The sequence below is a fragment of the Pseudopipra pipra genome, chromosome W (genome assembly GCF_036250125.1).
Source record: "Pseudopipra pipra isolate bDixPip1 chromosome W, bDixPip1.hap1, whole genome shotgun sequence".
NCBI classification, from domain to species: Eukaryota; Metazoa; Chordata; class Aves; order Passeriformes; family Pipridae; genus Pseudopipra; species Pseudopipra pipra.
This window is the reverse complement of record NC_087580.1, coordinates 29,817,213-29,837,606: the sequence shown is the minus strand read 5'-3', so window position 1 is coordinate 29,837,606 and position 20,394 is coordinate 29,817,213. Positions and strand designations below refer to the sequence as shown.

Here is a 20,394-nt window from a genome sequence, read left to right as displayed (position 1 = left end):
GGGAAGGGGATAGGGCAAGTCCCCCTGCAGCTGTTGCCAGGCATGGGAAGGACAAGGCAGGGATTGCAGAACCCCTGTGGGAGGGAATAGAGGATGTGGTGTGCCCAGACTTTATCAAGCCACCTAGCATGGTCTCCTGTGGTCTCCTTATGGCCAGACTGGTGGAAGCTGGACTGAAGACGTGGAAGATGGTGGGAAGTTGGCTGAATGAAGAGTGTCCAATAAAATCCATGGTACAAAGTCCTCTTGGCAGCAACTTCCTGGTGAAATCCCTCAGTGACCAGCCCTTGAACAGAACTGTAGAACATCTTTCTTATCTCTCTGTACAATGGGACAAAATGTATTTTCAAGTCCTTTGTGGATGATGGCAAATTTCAGGGAGCCCTTGAGCAACCTGTCCTGGTTTAAAGACACATATTGGGGTGGGAACTCCAATAAAATGAATTCACTCCTCTTTTATTCCCCACCAGTACAAGGAGACAAAATACAAGGAGGTAGAGGTGACAAAATAAGAGGTTACTGACAAGAAATAGAGCAGCAAAACCAGCAATACCAACAGAACAGTTCAAAGCAACAGCTGAGAGAGAAATTGCCTCCTCTCTCTGCTCCTGCCCCAACTCCCTTTTGTAAACAGGTGTGAACAGGGATCAACATGTGCCTCCCTTCCCCATTTTCCCCCTGAATGAACAAAGAACAACAACAACAACAACAACAACAAAAAACCCAAAAACAAACAAAAACAAACACAAAAAAACCCAAAAAAACAAAAAAAAACAAAACAACAAACAAACAAACAAACAAAAAACACAGGAAAGAGGGGGCAAAGCAAAATGTGGGAAACTCTCTGGTCTGAGATAAGCTGTGCTGCCCAAGAACACGCTGACTCCAGAGGTGTCCAAGCGGGGCAGAGCCGGCGACTCCGGTCCGTGCGGCGGCGGGGGGGAGGCAGCGGCTCTGCTTGATTCCATGGAGTTCTGGGGAGGCACAGTGGCCCCTTGGTTCCATGAGGTTCTGAGATGTCTCATAGTTCCTTTTGTTCCAACACGACCCCGCATGTCACAATGGTCCCTTGGTTCCATGAGATTCCACAGTGTCCCTGCATTCCTTTGGTTCCATGAGGCCCTGCAGTGTCACGGTGCCACTTGATTCCGTGATGTTACAAAGAAACAGAATGGCCCCTTGATTTAAAGCCAACTGCACATGGGGCTGCCCTAGGGGGAGTGTGGGCACCCAGAGAAGGGAGTTGTCACCCCCCTGGACTCAGCTCTGGTGTCACCACATCTGGTCTGTCTGTCTGTCTGTGAGGTTCCCCATTCTGGAGGAATGAGGAAGAACAGGAGAGGGTCTAGAGGAGATCTGACAGGATGGAGCTTTTCTACATACTGGAAATAGAATGAAATCTGCACAAAAAGTAGCATTGAAGGTTTAGACTGAAGGTGAGGAAAAAGAAATATCACTCAACGGGGACACCTCTGCAGCAAGAGGTCACCCAGAGGGAGTCAGGATCAGCCCATGGCTTTGTGTTCCAGGGAACAGCCAGAGCTGGTGCAGAGACATCAGGGAGGGTCTAGAAATGCTGCTGGGAGGGGGTGGGAAAGCAGGAGGGGTGTGTGCAGCCTGCAAGGCCAGAGCAGCAGCAGGGCCAGGGCAGGACAGCCTGCAGGAGAGATGGCCAAGGGCTCTGGCAGGGCTGCAAGGCCCAAAGGCACCCAGGCCTTTGTCCCCTTGCCTCTGGCAGCTGCCTCTGCCACTCAGGCCACCACAAGCAACTTGCCTGGCAGGTTCTGCCCTTGGTTTCTGCCTCGCCCCTCCCTCAGGAGCCTGGCAGGGGTTGCCCAGTTTTGGGCCTTTGTTGTTCCTCCCCCTCCCATCCCAGTGCCCCCCAAACAGCCCTGAGCCAGCCGGGAGGGACAGGATCTGCTGGGCCAGGGCCTGGGGCTCAGGCCTTGGCCTTTGTGCTCCACAAAACCAAGGCAGGCTTTGCTCAGCATTGCAGGGGCCTGCCCAGAGCCTTTGTCTGCCTGCACTCCTGGCCTCCAAGGAGCTGCTCCAAGGAGTCCCTGGGGAGGCTTTGTCAGTGCCTGCCCTCAGTGGGGCCCAGCAATGCTTCAAGGCACTTGGAGTTTGGCTTCTGACTTCTTCAGCAGCTGCTTCAATCTTCTCTCAGTACCTCAGGATCATGGGCTGGGCTGCAAACACACCGTGGGGCTCATTAAATTCCAGAAATCCCTCAGGATCTCTTTGTCTTCCTTTAATTGTCTTCAAGGCAATTTCAAAACAAGTCTTCAAAGTTTGTACTTTTTTTGTTTTAATTCAACTATGGACATTTTTTAGTTCAGAGAAGAGGTGACAGAGGTGTTCTCCAAGTGATCTTGATGCTGAGTGTCTTCTCAGGAGATCCACACTGACCATGAATGATCAACCTTGCTCCTCACCCCCCAGCCTCACCAGTTCTGACATGGCCCATCTTGGACTGACAGCTGATGCAACTCCAAACACACTGTGGGACCCATTAAAACACTGAAAACCAAATTATTTTTCTTTCTTTAATTGTCTTCAAGACGTCAACAACTAATTGGAGTTGTTTTGTAGTTTAGCTAAGGAGGAAGATTTTAAAGTGGACGTCACAAAAAATATACATTTTTTGATGAAAGAGAATGATTTACACAGAGCCTTGGGATGCAAGAGGGTCAGGGTGCAAAGGATTTTGACACAAATATAAGGGGGCAAAAGAGATTACTAGCATTTAATTATTGACCAGTTTGACAGTTATTAAGTGATTCAATAGCATTTGCTACAATTTTAACAGTGACTGAATTAGAGATTCCCAATAACAACATTCCCACCACAGTCAATTCACACCCACACCCAGGCAGAGATGTGTGGACACATCAATAGCTGGGTGTGGAAAGGTCCCTCTCCAAAATTCCCTTGTCAGAGAAACACTCCCCCAAATCCCTTTGTGTTTCCCAACAGACAAGGGTCACAGCTGGAGGAGTGTTTGTTGAGGGGGATCAGAATTATCCTGGGCATCAGCGAGGGTCTTTGGAGTGTTGGAAACTGGAGGGTTCCCGAGCTGGGAGAGGCTGCCAGAGGTGTCCCACTGAGAGGGAGGTGCTGGGGAGCTGCCAGGGCCTCCCTCAGCCCCGCTGGTTGTGGGCTCACAAGGGGACTGGCTTTAGTTATCTGCTGAATTTCCATCCTGGTGTCAGGAATGACTGGAGTTTCCAAACTATTTGGGAATTGGATCCAAACTGTTCCATTTGGGTTATGATTCAGGTAGGGAAGATTCCAAGGTTTTCATGGGATGACTGATTATCCTGTGTTCCCCAGCTCTTACACCCATCCCAATCAGCTGGATGGTTTATTGTCAATGTGTCCCGAGGGGCGGCACCTCCGATGCCATAGAAACCCCTCCCCCTGGATTAGGAAACCTTTGGAATTCAGGAGGTGTTCCAGTGGAGCATGAAAATGAACATCAATTTTCCTGAAGCCCAGACCCCAGCAGAACAAAGCCAGGCCCCCTCAGTGGCAGAGCAAAGGTCCCCCATCCCTGTGTCCCTGTGGCCGCTGAGGCGGCAGCGCAGGCCCGAGGCGGTGCCGGGTCCCGGTGCAGCCGGGGCAGAGCGGCGGCTGCGCGAGCGGCAACCCCGGCGGTGAGTGCGGCAGCCCCGTGGGAGCGGCGGCTCCGGGCACAGACGCCGGCGGCAGCCGCTGTGGCTCCTGGAACCGAGTGGCCATTGGGACACTGCAGGGCCTCCTGGAATCCAGGGGCCGGTGGGACACTGGGGAGCCTCTTGGAGCCAAGGGAACCCTGGGATATTTTGGAACATCGTGGAAACAAGGAGCCATTGTGACACTACAGGGCCTCATGGAACCAAAGGAACCCTCAGAGTTTTTGGAACCTCATGGAATGAAGGGGCCATTTCTGGAAGGATGTTCTGCTCTGATAATACCTAAAAACTGGTCAGAGAATGCAAACAATGCAAGGTCTCCGTGATGAGTTACTGCTGCTGTCAAGGTGCTGTTTTTAATGCTGAATTATGCTAAACCCAAAATGCTTCATGAAACTTCAAACACACATCCTGCTTTCTGAAGCAAGATTTGACAGATAAGCTGCTCCCTGGCCTGCAAATATGTCTGACAATCAAACCCTTGATAACTATAAAAGCCCCGTCCAACTGTCATGTGGCAGATTCTTCCACAGACTTCCTTGAAGTGTGTGAAGCTTCTGCCATGAAGCAGGGACAGCTCTTCATGGTCACTGCCCAGGGGTTAAGCGAAAGAGAGAGAACTACCCCCTGTCATTGTGGGGTGAGTTACTCCAATCTCTACTTCAGGATTGTTTCTTTTTGCTGGCTTTGATCCAATTGCTTTATAGAATGACTTTGATAGACTGCACTGTCCTATCTTACACTATGCTACTAGGCGGTTTTGGCTTTTATACTGTGTAGTAAATAATTCTGTTTAAGGTCTTTTATCTATTCAATTGTGTGATCAATTTTCCATTTATTTGTCATAATAAATAAATTAATTTTATTGAAATATTTCTGATTTGCCATCCCTAAAACCTGCAGGACAAAGTGATTTAATCACACCTTTATAATTCCTTCAGTCAAAACCAAAATCTGAGCCTGAGATTGGATCCAGCCCCCCCCGACTCCTCTCTGAGAAGGAATTTAGAAAGCAAGGGGGTCCTTTCTGCCCCTCGTAGCTCAACGAGACGGCTTCTGCCATCAACTTTGTCTAAGCCTTCCACCCCCCCAGCCCCAAGCCGTGACACATGGGCATGTCTTGTGCATGCAGTGCAAACATGGACTCCTGAGCTGGTCATTTGATGTCCCTCCTTGGAGGGAAGAACAAGCCCAATGGCCTGGGGTGAGAGGCCAGTGCTGGGAGCGGCGCTGGCTGTGCCAGGGCACTGCTGGGTGCCCCCACCCTGAGCACTCCCCCCCTTGTGCTGGTCACTGCTGTTTTCCTCTGCAGGGTGTTGTGTTGGGCACATCCTGGAGAGCAAAGTGGAAAGCAGATGGAAGCTTTGAGGCCCTGGCCTGAGGAGATGCCCCTGCAGGATGGCAGTGCTGCTGCAGAGGTCAGCTCTGTGCCAGCAGTGCCCGTGGCTGTCCCTGCCTGCAGTCCCTGGACAGTCCTGCAGCAGGACTGGGACCCACTGCCAGAGCACTGAGGCCTCCAACAACACAGGGCTCTGCAGGACAGCATGGAAGGGAAGGAAGAGGAGGCCACGCAGGAGAAGGGCTGTTGCTCCCTGGCAGTGCTGCTCTGCTGGGACTCTTTTCTGGCCCAGCTCTGCACAGAGACCCCGACCCTGCAGCTGCAGAGAAGTCAGAGAGGAAAGATGTCAGGTAAACAAGCCAATGCAGAGTTCTTTATTTGGTTTAAGCACACAGTGAGTAAAATTCCCAATTTGTACAGACTGTGGGCCTGGCTAGAAAGGCAAACACTGAATTGAAAATGGTGTTTATATGTATATATACTTTTTTATATATATCTTTATATATATCTTTATATATATAGAAAGACTTTTTGATGTGAACAAATTCTCACAAAATAACACCCCTACCAGGAATAAAAAATACAGAAGATATGGTGGGGCTTTAATGAAGTACATCACAGGATTGGCCTTTAATGATGTCCATAACATGCAGAAGAAGGAGAGTTTATTGCTTCTGAAAAACACCCAGTTATCAGTTTCCTCATGGCATCCTTGAGCTCCTGGTTCCTCAGGCTGTAGATGAAGGGGTTCAGTGCTGGAGGAACCACTGAGTAGAGAACTGATAGTGCCAGATCCAGGGATGGGGAGGAGATGGAGGGGGGCTTCAGGTAGGCAAATGCTGCAGTGCTGAGGAACAGGGAGAGCACGGTCAGGTGAGGGAGGCACGTGGAAAAGGCTTTGTGCCTTCCCTGCTGAGAGGGGATCCTCAGCACAGCCCTGAAGATCTGCACATAGGAGAAAACAATGAAAACAAAACAACCAAATGCTAAACAGACACCAAACACCATGAGCCCAAGTTCCCTGACATAGGACTGTGAGCAGGAGAGCTTGAGGATGTGTGGGATTTCACAGAAGAACTGGCCCAGGGCATTGCCCTGGCACAGGGACAGGGAAAATGTATTGGCTGTGTGCAACAGAGAATTTAGAAACCCAGTGGCCCAGGCAGCTGCTGCCATGTGGGCACAAGCTCTGCTGCCCAGGAGGGTCCCGTAGTGCAGGGGTTTGCAGATGGCAACATAGCGGTCGTAGCACATGATGGTGAGGAGGGAAAACTCTGCTGACATGAAGAAATAAAAGAAAAAGGCCTGTGCAGCACATCCTGTGTAGGAGATGGTTGTGTTGTTCTGGAGGGAATTGTGCATGGCTTTGGGGACAGTGGTGCAGATGCAGCCCAGGTCTGTGAGGGAGAGGTTGAGCAGGAAGAAGCCCATGGGGGTGTGCAGGTGGTGGTCACAGGCTACGGCGCTGAGGATGAGGCCGTTGGCCAGGAGGGCAGCCAGGGAGATGGCCAGGAAGAGCCAGAAGTGCAGGAGCTGCAGCTCCCGCCTGTCTGCAAATGCCAGGAGGAGGAACTGGGGCATGGAGCTGCTGTTGGGCATTTGCTGCCTCAGGTTTTCTGTTGAGGAGAAAAAGGCAGAACTGAATTAGGCCAGACTCAATCAGCAAAACATCTTGCATGTCTCATAGCAATTCAACATTCATGGCCTCTTTTCAGGAAGATCTCTCTGCATCCCTCTCCCTGAGCTCTGGGATTTGCTGGCTGAAGGGGGCACTGAGAGCAGGGACCCTGGAATGGGCTCCCGAGGAATCCTTCTTGCTGTGCAGTGAGAGGCAACTTGGAGCACAGGGTGACCTCCAATTAAATGCACTTGTGATGTATCAAAGTGTTTCCAGAACTGCTGGTCACAGTTTGCCCAAGGACAGAACACAAAGAGGGGATTTGGGGGACTTTGTTTTGTTCGAATTCCTCTTGCCAGGAGGAGTTTGGATGGTTGAAATTTCTGACATTTCTGATGTGCTCCAAGTGCAATCTTGTGAGCCCTGAGAGGCAAAGGGGTGGTCTCTTGGTGCAGAGACAAGAGCTGGCCATCTTTGCTGTTCACAGCTGCCTCTGGCTGGCAGCTTAGAGCTAAAGGGGGATCACCCTTAGGAATTCCCTTAAAAAAAGTAACAAGGCACTTCTAGGAGCAGAGGAATCCTGTTTCAAAGAGCAGATTGACAGAATCCTTGCCTTTCCTCAGGATGCCTGATTAGGATCTCATCTCTATCCTCCCAGACTGCCACACAGAGGGATCATTGCAGCTCCCAAGTACAGCTGCCCAGAGCATTTCCATGGATTTAGCACTGAGGAGTTTTCTCCATGGGGATCCTGTGCAGCACAGAGATCCTATGGCAGAGCTGTGCCCTTCTGGAGGGCACCTGCAGCCCTGCAGGACACCCAGACAAACAGCTGAAGACCCTGAAGGTGCCTGGAGGGCACCTGGGCACTTGGCTCCCACAGACACATCCCCACAGCAGCACCCAAAGGGGTTGTGTCTGGACAGGAATCTGCCCCCCCCCAACCCCAGAGTGGCTCAGAAAACCGAATGGTGAGAACAAGGAGAGCCCAGGCAGCAGGGGATGGCAGTGAAATGCCACAGTGCTGCTGCCAAGGGAGGAGGGACACAGAGAGACAGCTGGAAATCAGGGCCTTGTCCTTGCCTGGGCTCTGGCTGCTGCAGGGCAATGCACAGCCCAGCCCCCGTGGGCCTGAGGGCACAGGCTCTGCTTAGGCTGGGAAAGGAGCCCAGGCAGGAGCTGCTCAGGGAAGGGGTCTGTGCCACAGGGACAGCAGGGAGGGGCCCACATCCCCCTGCCCAGCCCTTGTGGCAGCAGCTGCCTCTCCCTGCCTGCCTGCCTCTGGGTGAGGAGCTGTTCCTGCCAGCAGCCCCTCCCTGTGCCCAGCTCAGCTCCCTGCCAGTGCTGCCAGAGCCATCCCCAGCCCAGTGCCCAGGGGCAGCTCTGCCTGGGCAGGGGCTGCAGAGCAGATCCCAGACAGCCTGTGGTGGCTGGGAAGGGGGAGGTGTTCTGGAGGGATGTGCTTCCTGAGAAGGGCCCCTGGAAATGGCAGGAGGTGGAGCTGAAGCTGTGAGGAGCCCTGAGCCTGCAGCTGAAGGGCCCTGCCCAGCCCTGCCCTGCCCTGAGGGGTCACTCCTTCCACCCACCCCTTCTCCCTGCAGGGCCGTGGCAGCTCCTTGGCCGGGCTGAGAGCTGACCCTGGCAGGCAGCAGAGTCCCTGCCCCAGCACACAGAGCCCTGGGGGCAGGACCCTGCTCTGCACCACAGCCCTGGGCACCCCTGGCTGCACCCCCACCTTCCCACCCCACAGCCAGCCCTGCCACAGGGAACCTTCTGGCCCTGGGCCTCTGAGGGGGCAGCAGCAAGTCCTGCTCTGCAGCAGCTTCTCCTGCTGCACCCCAGCAAATCCAGCAGAGCCATCCTGACAGCTCCTGCCACTGCTGCCATTTGGCAGCTGGCAGAGGCACTTGCAGGAACTCACCTGCACTGCTCTGCAGTCAGAGCCTGACCGTGGCAAAGGGCTGGCAAGGTTCCTCCCCTGAGCTGCTCTCTCCTGTTCTCCCACCCCAGGATCCCTTGAACCTCCTGCTCCCTTCTCCTCTCTGCCCTTGCTGCCTGCAGCTCCTGCCCTGCTCTGCCATATGGCCACTTCCTCAGCACTGCAGCAACTGGGAGAGTCCTGCTGAAAGATCCTAGAAGCTGTGGGATGTGCCAGCTTTAGGAGATCCCTCCAGGAAGGCAAGTTGAACTTTCCTACAGCCAGAGAATTCTTCCTTCAAATCCTGGGAAGGTTTCTGGTGTAGTGAGAGCTCAGTCACCTCCCAGCCCAGGCTGCTTCTCATCTCTCTGCCTCTCTCCCTGCTAGGCTGTGCAGAGGAGCTGCTCACAAGAAGAGCTGTCTCTCTGCAACGCTGCCCGCTTGCCAGGAGCTCCCTGTGTGCCAGGAGCTCGGCCCAGCTCAGCACAGCAACAGCCCGAGGCATTTAATGACCCTCAGGGGTTTTGACGTTGTTTACATGAGACTCAGTCCCTGAGAGGAAGTTCAAACAACTTTTCAAGAAGTCAAAATGAGATTGAAACACTAAAGTTTCTTGTAGTACTAATGAGTCTCACTGAGGGGCACAACTGAGAACATGTCCCCAGGTTCCAGTTAGAGCAGAAAACTGCAGACAGTGATGACAAGGATGGACAAGCAAGGGAAAGGTGGCTCTGATGCTGAACAAACCATGACTTGTTTCCTTAATCTAAAGGGCCAAGCCCTGACCCTCAGCCCCTGTGAAGGCAGATTCTCTCCTTGCCTCATTCCTCAGGGCTCTTCCTGGGGCACTGGGATGTGGGATGTGCAATGCCAAGGGCAGGCCCATGGGGTGGCACCTGCCAGGCTGCTGAGCAGGGACAAGGAGGCCACGAGGCCCCAGGGCTGCAAGGGCCACCCCCCTCCTCCTGGCATCAGGGGCACAGACAGCAGCCATGGACAAAGGCCTGCAGAAGGTGGCTGTGTCAGGGCCTTTCAGCTTCTCCCCTTCCCTGTCTCCTCTCCAGCCCAGGCTGTCCTACGGTGTCCATGCCCTGCCCCTTTCCCTGCAGGCTGTCGTCATCCCCCCGGCTGCCCCACCTGGCTGGCACCTTCCTGCACTGACATCTCTGCGTCCTCCCTGGCTCTTCCTGCACACACAAAGCCTTGGGCTCATCCAGACTCCTTCTTTGTGACATATTGCACCAGAACACTGACCTCAGAGGGAAATGTCTTACTTCTTATCCCCAGTCTAGGCCACCCCAGCTGCCCTTGGTGGCACTAGTTCTTTCTTAGGCTGTTTTCTGACAGGAAGAAAAGCTCCACCAGCTCTCACACACCCCTTCCAGACCTCTCAGGCTACTTCTACTTCTCTACTGTCCTCAATCTTTGCACCACTGACCCCTGAGTCCTCAACCTCTATATACAGGTCATGTGCTTGAGGCCCCAAATTCCTTCCTGGGAGATCTCTGGGACCTCTCCAAGGTTTTGGAAGATGACAATAGAGTGCTATTCTCCCAGGAAACACAGAGGGACATTTTTTTCCAAGGATTGTCTTGGCAGAATGAGGCACAATCTCTTTAAACTTTCTGGTACAAGGGAGCTCTGAGCTCTGGGTACGGAGGGAGGTCCAAGTGCCAACCACTGGAGTGGGAGCTACAAATCATCAGGGCTTGTGTTCTTTGGAGGGCCAGACACTGGTGAGAGTGGTGTGTGTGTGCACATGTAAGGACTTGAAGGGCACAATGAACTGTCTCAAAACACTGTCAAAGCAGGAAAATCCCATAAGGCACCACAACACATAAGCCCTGGTGGCAAACAGGAAGGCCTTTAATTCCAAGGCCTAAAGGGAGGTGAAGCTTTGGAAGTAACCCCCAGGACAGAATTGCACTGTGCAGAGTGTGGGAAAGAGCAGACAGCCCCAACAGGAAGCCAGGGCTGGTAAGGCAGGTCTGGGGAACCCATCCAGCCAAAGATTCCCACCTGCAGACTGGAAGCACACTGGGCAAAGCTCCCACCGTGTCAAGCTGTGGGAAAGGAAGCAAGTCCTTGTAGATGTGCCAGCCCAAGATGTGGGAACAGCATCTACCCCCCTGAATACCCAGGGCTTGGGCTGTATAAAAGTGATAGCCCAGAAGCACAACTTGGGGACCCTCCACGGAGCAGAGCAGGGTGAAGAAGGACCGGTGGGAGCCTCAGGGATCTCCATGGTGTGATACATTTACTTCATCTCTGTCTCTCTCTCACTGGCTTCCCACCACCCCCTTCTTCTCTCTCTTTCTATTTCTTTCTCTCTCTCTCCCTCCTATTTACTGTTAAATCAAAGCTGGACTGCTGACTTTGGCACATGGTCTCCTTTGCAGCTGAATTTGGGCAGAGGTGTCTCTAAATAATGGGAACCTGACAGTATCCATGAGATTTTACAGTGTGAGAATGGCCACTAGATTCCATGAGGTTCCACAGAGTCACAGGGTCCATTTGGCTTCGTAAGGCTCTGCAGTGTGATAATGGACCCTTGATTCCATGGGTTTGCAAAATGTCTCAGGACTCCTTTGGTTCTAGGAGGCCCCACATATCACAGTGGCCCCTTGGTTCCATGAGATTCCACAGTGTCCCAGGAATCCTTTGGTTCTATGCGGCCTTACAATGTCACAACGGCCCCTTGATTCCATGAGGTTCCATAATGTCACAGGGATTCCTTTGCTTCCGTGGGATCCTGCGGTGTGACAATGGCCCCTTGATTCCATGTGGTTCCACAGTGCCAATATTGGCCCTTGATTTCTTGAGGTCCACAGTGTGACGGGGTCCCTTTGTCTCCCTCACGCTCTGCAGTGTCACAGCGGCCCCTTGATTCCATGAGGTTCTGAAAAGTCTCAGGGTTCCTTTGGTTCCATGAGGCCCTGCAGTTTCACAGTGGGTTAGTAATTCCATGTGGTTCCACATTGCACCAGGGTTCCTTTGGTTCCATGAGGCCCTGCAGTGTCACAGTGGCCTTTGAGGGAAAAAAAAGCTGAAGGCAGGTATCAGTTTACTGAATTTGATCAGGGAATACAGAAGAAGAACATGCCTGCAAACACACATCTGCACTAACTTATCAAACTGTACAGTGCAAAATCTGACCACAAGGAGTCTGTACAAAACACTGGGAATGGAATCAGAGAGGGGAAGGAAAAAATCATCAGCAGTGCCTGTCCCAGTCAAGGGGCATTACTGAGCAGCACCTACATATCCATGGCTCTCTGGGCAGGTCATTTTTCATGTGTGCCAAACAGCACATCTTGAAGCTTCTTCACACTGAAATACTAGAGACATTTCAGGGCATCTGAACAGCCAGATTCTTAAAGCACAACTACCTCAAGGCAAGGGAAGAAGTGAGATTCAGTGGCACTTGGCAGAAGCTGCCCAGTGCATTGTGTCAAATGGGTATTTACCAAAAGAAGCAACAAGCTCAAGGCATCAGGGAAAGAGCCAGATGATGAAAAGGTGTTAGCTGCTGAGAATTTCTTTGGGGAGAAGTAGACTGTTACCTTGAGATAGAAATGTGCAATATACCATGGAACCTTATTCAAAGTCCAGCTGCAAAATACCTTCTTGTTAAAAGTGTGAAATAAATCCTAAAGGGTCATCAAATATGTGATTTTCTCTTTATTCCCAATCACTAATTAAAGAAACATAACTCAGATGTGATCTCACTCTGTGCTCCAGTGACATTAACATTAGAACAATACTGTCACTGTCTCCTGGTCTCTTGTGCTCCTCACTGGAAGGCACTTGGTGCACCCCTGGATATCCTACTAATGAGGTAAAAAACTAACCCTTCTAAAGTTCCAGATTTTCCTCACCTGTTTGGACACAGTTGGACAAACTGGACCAAGTTATTACTTGAAAGCCATCTGCTGGATTTAGCATTAATTACTCCTTGTTTTGATCTGAGGGAAAAAAGCTCACACAACACAATCTCTGAATGCTCCTTTGAACTTACCCACAGTGTGTTCACAAAGACACAGAGCAAGGCTTTTAGCTTTTGCTGTTCCCTTCAGTTCCAGCATACAAATAAATGTCTCTGTGAAATAACAGCAATTGCCTTTCCGTGTTACTGAACTACATTCAGTGTATCTGGTCTCAAACAAATACTCCATATTTTCTCCTTGTTTTACTTTCAAGGGTATGGTAATGGGTATTTAGATGACTGCCTTCACTGGTACAGCATAGAAACCGTTCACATGGCTATCAATGAATAATATTCTCTTGAAAAAACACTTTTCCCAAAGCCTCTGACAAAAAGAAAGGGAAAAAAAAACCCAGACAGAAAAAGGGAGCCACAGGCACATTGTCTGTAACCAACCAAAAAGGTCTCCTCCCTAAAGATAATTCAGGCACAGCCTTCAATATGGATCTCTCACTATCACCCCAAGCTCTTTTTTAGTGGAAGTTTCTATAGGGAAGCTGAAGTGCATTCCTGTCTCAGACAGCCAAGGATAAGATGACTGAGGGAATTCAGTTGCTCTCTTTAATTAATACAGGATTATTTCCCTTCTATTTGGTGAAGCTAATAATGTGACTGGTGGAATGTCAGTAACAATTAAATCATAAACTAGTGCAGCACCAAAGGGAAAATTTACTTTAGTTATGGAGTACTACCAGCAGAAACCTTGAAAATCTTATGCATATTTAGACTGATAAAATACCACATGTACTTCCTGGGATACTGCAAGCTTTCTACAATCCTTGTGACATGTCTTTACAGAGCGAGAGTGAACATTTTGAGATGATACCTTAATAAATGAGCTGCAGTTCTATTGTTTCTTGAATGTTAAGCACCACATCCTAAACACAGGAACACGTTCAAGGTCAATGTCCTATTTTAGACCTTGTCAGCAGCTGTGATATTGTGATAATCACACTTAAAACATTCCTCTAGAAAGAGTAAATTAGCCCTTTTCACTAGAAGGATTCTTATGATCAAAACCAAATCTGAAGGAGAACAAATTCAGATTTCTTTTTTTGTTTGTTGATGTTTTTTTTTTCAGCAATGCAAGAAATTGCTGTCCCTGACTGGGATGGCTTTTCTACCCAAGAATTAAAAAGGAAACCCCAAAGTTCACTTGATTCTGCACTTATATTACCTTTGGGATTTTGTTTGTTTTTTTTTTTTTTGAGGCCTCCCCTATTTAAAAATACCTTCCTTAAAATGCATTTATGCTTTCTGTGAGAACCAAACCATTCCAGCTGACATAGCATTCTATCACCAGTACTGCAGGGAAATGTAATATCCCACTAAAGCAGAAGGGAAAGAAGAAAACTGAGCATCAGCAGCTATTCCTAAGCAAGATTAGGGGTTTAGCTCCATCTAACTGAGGGATGAGATGTGTCCCTCAAAATGGGTCTCTTCCCACTCCCCCACCAGCTCTTCTACCCGACTGCAAGCTCAAAGTTCTAAAAAGAGAAGAAGAAGCTGGAGCGTCAATATTTCCCCAGTGCAAACCCCAATAATCTTTGCTGGGAGCTGACAGGAATTGCTGTTCCACTGCCCTGGGATATCCTGGCTTGAGGCGAGAGCGCAGCCCCGCCCAGAGCCCCCAACCCCTCTGAGAGCTTTTGTAGCGTCTGTTTGTCCATGTCCCTGTGGCAGAGGCTCCCCCGACATCTGCCCTGGAGCTGGTCCAGCTGCTGGACCAAACAAGGCATTGTCCAGCCTGCCTTCCCCCAGCCCCGACCGCCCCAGCCCATCTTCCATCGCTCTGCTTCCTTTTCCTGCCCCTGCTCCCCCTCCGCTCCCTTCCCTCTGGCATTTTTATTAGGAATGTTCTTGCTGTTCTTACTGTCCGAGCATAAGCTGATCCCCAGGGGAGCCTGTGTAATGTAACCCCTCAAGCACTAAATTCCTTCCCCTGTGCCAAAGACACAGGTTTGTTGTTGCTGCCCCTCCCGCCGAGCACCAGCTCCATCTCCTGCTCCTGCCCAGCGGCTTTGCAGAAATCCAGGGCTGGGTGTGGATTGAAGGCTGTGGCAAGGGACAGGATAAAGTTGCTTCACTTCCACCCTTGGTGTCTCAGTGTTTGTGATCTTGGGAATCCTCACAAACCTGGAACAATGGCAGATTATCTGTTGTTGTAAGATATGTACCTAGAGATTGTTTTGATATGTGTTTACATTTTCCTTGAAAGTACAACTGATTGAAAGTACAACTGATAGAAAATAATGTATAAAAAACAAGGAAAAAGGAAAAAAAAGAAAAATAAAAACAAAGAAAAGGAAGAAAAAAAAGAAAAAGGAGAAAAAAAGAGAAAACAAGAAAGAAAAAACAGGAAAAAAACTTGGAAAAAAAAGAACAAAGAAAAAAAGAAGATCCAGAATGCAAAAAAAGAGAAAAAGGAAAGAAGAAAGAAAAAAGAAAGAAAAGAAAGAAAAAAAAAAAAGAGAAAATAAAAGAAGACAGAAAAACTAAAACCCAACAAGTCCGGTCCTCCCCCACCGCAGGGACTACAACTCCCACAATGCATCGCGCAGGTGGGGGCGTGGCGAAGGGCGGGCAGGGGCGGTGGCCGCGCGCTGATTGGCTGCAGGGCGGGTCTGTAAAGGCGGAGGGCGCGCGGAGCGGGCGCCATTTTGGCCTCGTGGTCGGGAGTGAGGAGGACTCGCCTGCGGCCGCTGCACTTCGCTGGGTGAGTTGGCGGGGGGGCGGCGAGAGCGGGGTCTGGGGATCCCCTCGGGGGCTGCGGGGAGCGCGGCTGTGGGTGGAAAGGCTGGAGGGCTCGGGAGGGTTTAGTGGGGGGGTTCGGGGGTTCCCGGGGACGTTTTGAGGGGTCCCTGAAAGGACTCGGGGGGGAGGTTGAAGGTCCCTGAAGAGTTTTGGGGGGTTTTGATGGGGGTTTTGTTTTCTGAGAAGATTTGGGGTGTCCCAGGTGGGCTTTGGGGGTCTCTGGGGAGGTTTGGGGTTCCTGGGAGGCTTTGCAGGGACCTTTTCTGCAGTTTTGGGGTCTCTAGGGGGTTTAAGGTGTCCCAGACAGTTTGGAGGGCCCGTGGGGGGGATTGGGGGTCCCTGAATGGGCTTGGGGAGTCTCAGGTGGGTTTTGTGGGTCACTGAGAGGGTTTAGGGGGTGCTGGGGAGGGATGAGGGGTCCTTGAGGAGGTTTCGATGGGTCGAGGGGGGGATTTCAGGGGTTTTGAGGGGATTTTAGGGGGTCCCCTAAAGCCCAGCAGTAGGGTTCAAGGGATCCCCAGCCCCCAGGGGAGGGGTCCTAAGGATGTCCTCCAAAATCCAGGGGGGGAGATGTACCACATCTGGGTAAGGGGATCCCAGTGCCCCCAGTATATCCCAGTGACCTCCCAGTTACCCTCAGTATGGCCCAGTAACCCCCTCAGTGACCATCCAGTGTGTCCCAGTGACCTCCCACTGCCCCCCAGTATGGCCCAGTGATCCTGCAGTGAGCACCCAGTAACCCCCAGTATGGCCCAGTAACCTGCCAGTGTCCCCTCCATTGTCCTGGTATCCCCCAGTAACTCCCCAGTTCAATGCCAGTGTCCCCAGTGTGTCCCAGTTCCCCCCCAGTCCTTTCCAGTGCCCTCCCAGTGTCCCTCAGTAACCCCCCAGTCCCTCCCTGGTTCCTCCCAGTGTGTCCCAGCATCCCCCCGTAATCACCCAGTGCCCCACAAAGCCCCCCAACTGTCCCCAGATGCCCTTGGCCTTTCTATGGGAGGGGGAGCGTTTTTGGGGTCAGAGGATCCAGAGAAGAGCAGCGAGGCTGGGGAAGGAAGTGGAGCACAAGTGGTGTGAGGAGAGGCTGAGGGAGCTGGGGGTGTTGAGGCTGGAGAAGAGGAGGCTCAGGGGAGACCTCCTGACTGTCTGCAAGTCCCTGCCAGGAGGTTGGAGCCAGGTGGGGGTGGGGCTGTTCTGCCAAGAAGCAGCAGTAGGGCAAGAGAGCTGGGTCTTGAGCTGTGCCAGGGGAGGTTTAGGTTGGATATTGGGAAGGATTTTTTTGCTGAGAGAGTAATGAGGCCTTGGAATGAGCTGGTCAGGGAGGGGGTGGAGTCAGCGTCCCTGGAGGTGTTGAAGGTGAGAGTGGATGTGGCCTCAGTGCCATGGTCTGGGAAGCACGGCGGGGTTGGATCCAGGGTTGGACTTGATGACCTCGGAGGTCTTTTCCAACCTGGCTGATTCTATGATTCTGTGATTGCCATTCCTATGGCAGCACATGCTTGAGGCTCTATCCCCAGGGTGATAGAGATGTCTGTCCATATCTATCTCCAAGGTCAGTGTGTAAATGTGTGGTGTTAGAAAAGCAGAATTAGTTTTAGGATGGTTGTAGAAGGAGAAAGAAGCCCAGAGGCCAGTGCAAGCAGGCAGCCCTGAGCTTGCACATGATGTCCCCTCCCTGCAGGTTCCTGTCCTTGAGCCCAGGCCCTGAGGTGAGGCTGAGAAGTGGCGCGGAGGTGAGCCCAGAGCTGTCCCTGAGGTGAGGCTGAGAATAAGTGCAAGGCAGAGGTGCTGCTGAGGAAGGAGAGCCCTGTGGTGGGAAAGACCTGAAGCTGTGAATGCCCATCCCCGAGCAGGTGCTGTGTCCATCCCCTGTGTGCCAGGTGAGCTGGGGCTTTGCTGCAGAGCTGCGGGCGCTGATTTGAGCGTCTCCAAGTGCTGAGATGGTGGGCACCCAGGAACACAAACTGTGCCTGGCCACGGAGCCTGCAAGGAGGAGCAGAGACAACCCTGGAAGTGTGGGGGTCCAGGTTGTCCCTGTGCCTTCCCCTGCAGGCCCTGTCTGTCCCTGCTGGGCCCCTGTCCATCCCCATCAGGTCCCTGCCCGTCCCCCCCGGGCTGAGCTCCCCCCAGGAAGTGCCGTGGAGCTGAAGCTGCTGCCATCCCCCCCCTGCAGCCGCTGCCCCAGGCAAGGGAGCAGCAAAGGCAGGGCCAGGAGCAGAGGCAGCATCAGGGGAGCCCTGGGGGGGCCGGGAAGCTCTTGTGTGGGTCAGGAAAGAGGCGCTGGGCACGAGGCCGGGGCTGTGCTGAGCAGGCCCAGCCCTCACATCCCCCCAGCCAACGCCTGTGGAGCTGTTTGGTTTCCTTGGGCACAGCCGGCCCTTGTGCAGGGCTGTGCCCTTGGGGCCTCTTTGGGGTGGGCAGGAGGTATTTTTTGGGGGTTTCCAGCTGGGTTGGCAGCAGAGCCCCGGCGGTGGGTGGGGGGATGCGGGTTCCCCCCCCACGGTGGGGGTTGGTGTTGCTGGGTCAGGCCCCGCCGGCTCCATTGTCAGCCCGGTGCCGGTGGGGGGGACACAGCGGTTTTGGGGCCCCCCAGGAGTGCCGAGGGTGGGTGTGGAGCCCGGGAGCTGCCAAGTGTGGAGGGCGGAGCAGGGCGATGGCGGAGCTGGGGGACTCCCGGCAGCCTGGAGGGGGGAGCATGGAGAGGGAGGAGCCCCGGGAGCCTGAAAGGGGGGACGGAGAAGGGGAAGCCTGGACAGTGGGGACCCCTGGGATCCCCGGCACAACGAAGTGCAGAACCTGGAGAGGGGGAATGTCTGGGAACGCAGCACCCCGAAGGCAAGGGTCAGAGGAGAAGGAACCCTTAGGACCCCCAACACTCTTAGCATTTCTAAGTGGGACCCCCAGCATCCCAGACAAGGGAGACCCTCTGAACCCCAGAGGGGAGAGACCAGAGAGGGGGAACTTTTGGGAGAGATTTTTTTGGCTAATCTTCATATTTTGGAGTATTTTTTAGCTGAATTTCAACTTTTTACAGTTTGAGGGGCTAAGGGTATTCTTGCAATTTGTGAAGGATTTTTGTGTGAATCTCGGTGGTTTGGGTTTTTCTGGGCTGAATCTTGGTGTTTTGGAGGTTTTTATGGACACAGGATGTCCGGTGAGTTCTAGAGAGGGACTTGGGCAGGAGGAACCCCCAAGCCAACGCACTCAGCCCTTGTTTTCCCCCCCCAGATGGATTTGTCCTTCCCAAAGCTTGGGCAGATGGAGGAGGAGGCTGCGAAGAAGATGCCTTGGGCCCCCCAGTCAGGTGAGGAGGCAGTCAGTGTCCCTTTGGGCGGGTGTTGTGCTGGCTCTGTCAGCCGAGCATGGCCCCGGCTGCAGGACAACCCCGCTGGCGCCGCCGTCCTGCCGGGGCCGGAGTTGGGGGGATGTCCTTGGCCTTCCCTGTGGGCCGGAGGCAAATCCCCTCCCTGTCCTTCTTGCTTCCTGCCCCAGGCCCCGAGCTGAGGACGGAGAACCCGGAGGACAAATCCCCCCGTGAGACCCTGGTGGGAGAGGCCGTTTTGAAGGGCTCCCCGGCGCAGGAAGGCAGCAGGGAGGAAAAGGGCCGGAGATCCCCCCGCAGGAGGGGCTCCAAAGCCATCCCAGGGTGCTCTGAGGAGGAAAGAGCCAGCCTGTGCCAGGAAGGCGGCAGGACCTTGAGCCAGAGCTCGGACCTGGTGGAGCCTGAGCAGCCTCCCAGCAGGGAGAAGCCCTTCAGGTGCTTCGAATGTGGGAAGAGCTTCAGCTGGAGGTCCCACCTGCTCCGCCACCTGCACATCCACACTGGGGAACGGCCCTACAAGTGCTTGGAATGTGGGAAGAAGTTTCAGCGCAGCTCACATCTTCTCCTGCACCAGCGGACGCACACGGATGAGAGGCCCTTCCGCTGCACCGACTGCGGGAAGGGCTTTAAGCACAACTCCACCCTCCTCACCCACCGGCGCATCCACACCGGGGAACGGCCCTACAAGTGTGGGGAGTGTGGGAAGAGCTTTACCCATAGCTCCACCCTCCACAACCACCAGCTCATCCACACTGGGGAACGGCCCTATAAGTGCTTTGAATGTGGAAAGATGTTTGCAACCGACTGGAATCTCCTGCAGCACCAGCGGACGCACACGGATGAGAGGCCCTTCCGCTGCACCAACTGCGGGAAGGGCTTCAACCAGAACTCCACCCTCGTCACCCACCGGCGCATCCACAGCGGGGAGAGGCCTTACAAGTGTGGGGAGTGTGGAAAGAGCTTCACCCAGAGGTGTCACTTGACCAGACACCAACGGACCCACCAGTAAGAGAAGCCCTACCAGTGCCCCGACTGCAGGAGAGCTTCGGCCGCTGCTTCCACCCCAATGAACCCCTTGATGGTGAGGCAACCCCTGGAGTCCAGTGACTGTCAGTCCATCCCTTTCGACCACAAGGGACCAGTCCCCTTTCCCAGGGGCAGCTTCTTCCAATAGAACCTTTCTTGGCGGGGTGTGTGGAGATTCCTGCCTTGGCTGGGGACCCCCCCAAGGTCACTGCTGGAGTTTGAGAGCAGAGATCTCCCCCCGAGCATTGGTCTGGGGGAGTTCCATCCATTTCTAATTAAGAATTATTACTTTTTTGCCAGCTTGAGTAGAATTGCTTCAACAATTGCTTTAGTGTAGAGCACTGTCCTGTCTTATCCTGTACTCCTGGTAGTTTTAGTGTTTGTCTTGTGCAGTAAATAATTCTGATGAAGATCTTTTGTCTGATCATTTGGAACCCTAAATAAATTCCTTTCTATCAATAGATCTGATTTGCCATTGTTAAAACCTGGGGAACAAAAGTGGTTCAGTCACACCCCTGTAATTCCTCTAAACAAACTGTTGGCATAATCCAAGGCTGAGATTGGATCCATCAGTCCCCAGCACCCCACAGGAAGTTGGGACCTCAGGGGGGCCACCACCCTTTGCCAACCCCCCTGTGCCAAAAGACCCCCATGGGACCATCTGCCCCACCAGACCCGCCTTTTCCACCCTTCTCCCTGTTCCTTCCACTTTTCCATAGTCTCCTCAATCCCCACCCCACCCGGATTACTCTGGGGGTCCC

General features: G+C 52.8%; 2 protein-coding genes across 2 annotated transcripts in view; one reads left to right on the top strand and one right to left on the bottom strand.

Moving 5' to 3' along the window:
- The window catches only part of LOC135404965 (uncharacterized), an 801,303-nt gene that overhangs the window by 221,119 nt on the left and 559,790 nt on the right, over positions 1 to 20,394 (top strand). The window contains 1 exon segment of the mRNA XM_064639689.1: positions 19,025 to 19,546. Within this exon segment, the coding sequence (XP_064495759.1) occupies positions 19,025 to 19,546 (522 nt within the window).
- On the bottom strand, positions 5,620 to 6,612 carry LOC135405449 (olfactory receptor 14J1-like). Its single transcript, XM_064640145.1, has one exon. It carries the CDS (start codon positions 6,610 to 6,612, stop codon positions 5,644 to 5,646), a length of 969 nt encoding a protein of 322 aa, XP_064496215.1. The 3' UTR covers positions 5,620 to 5,643.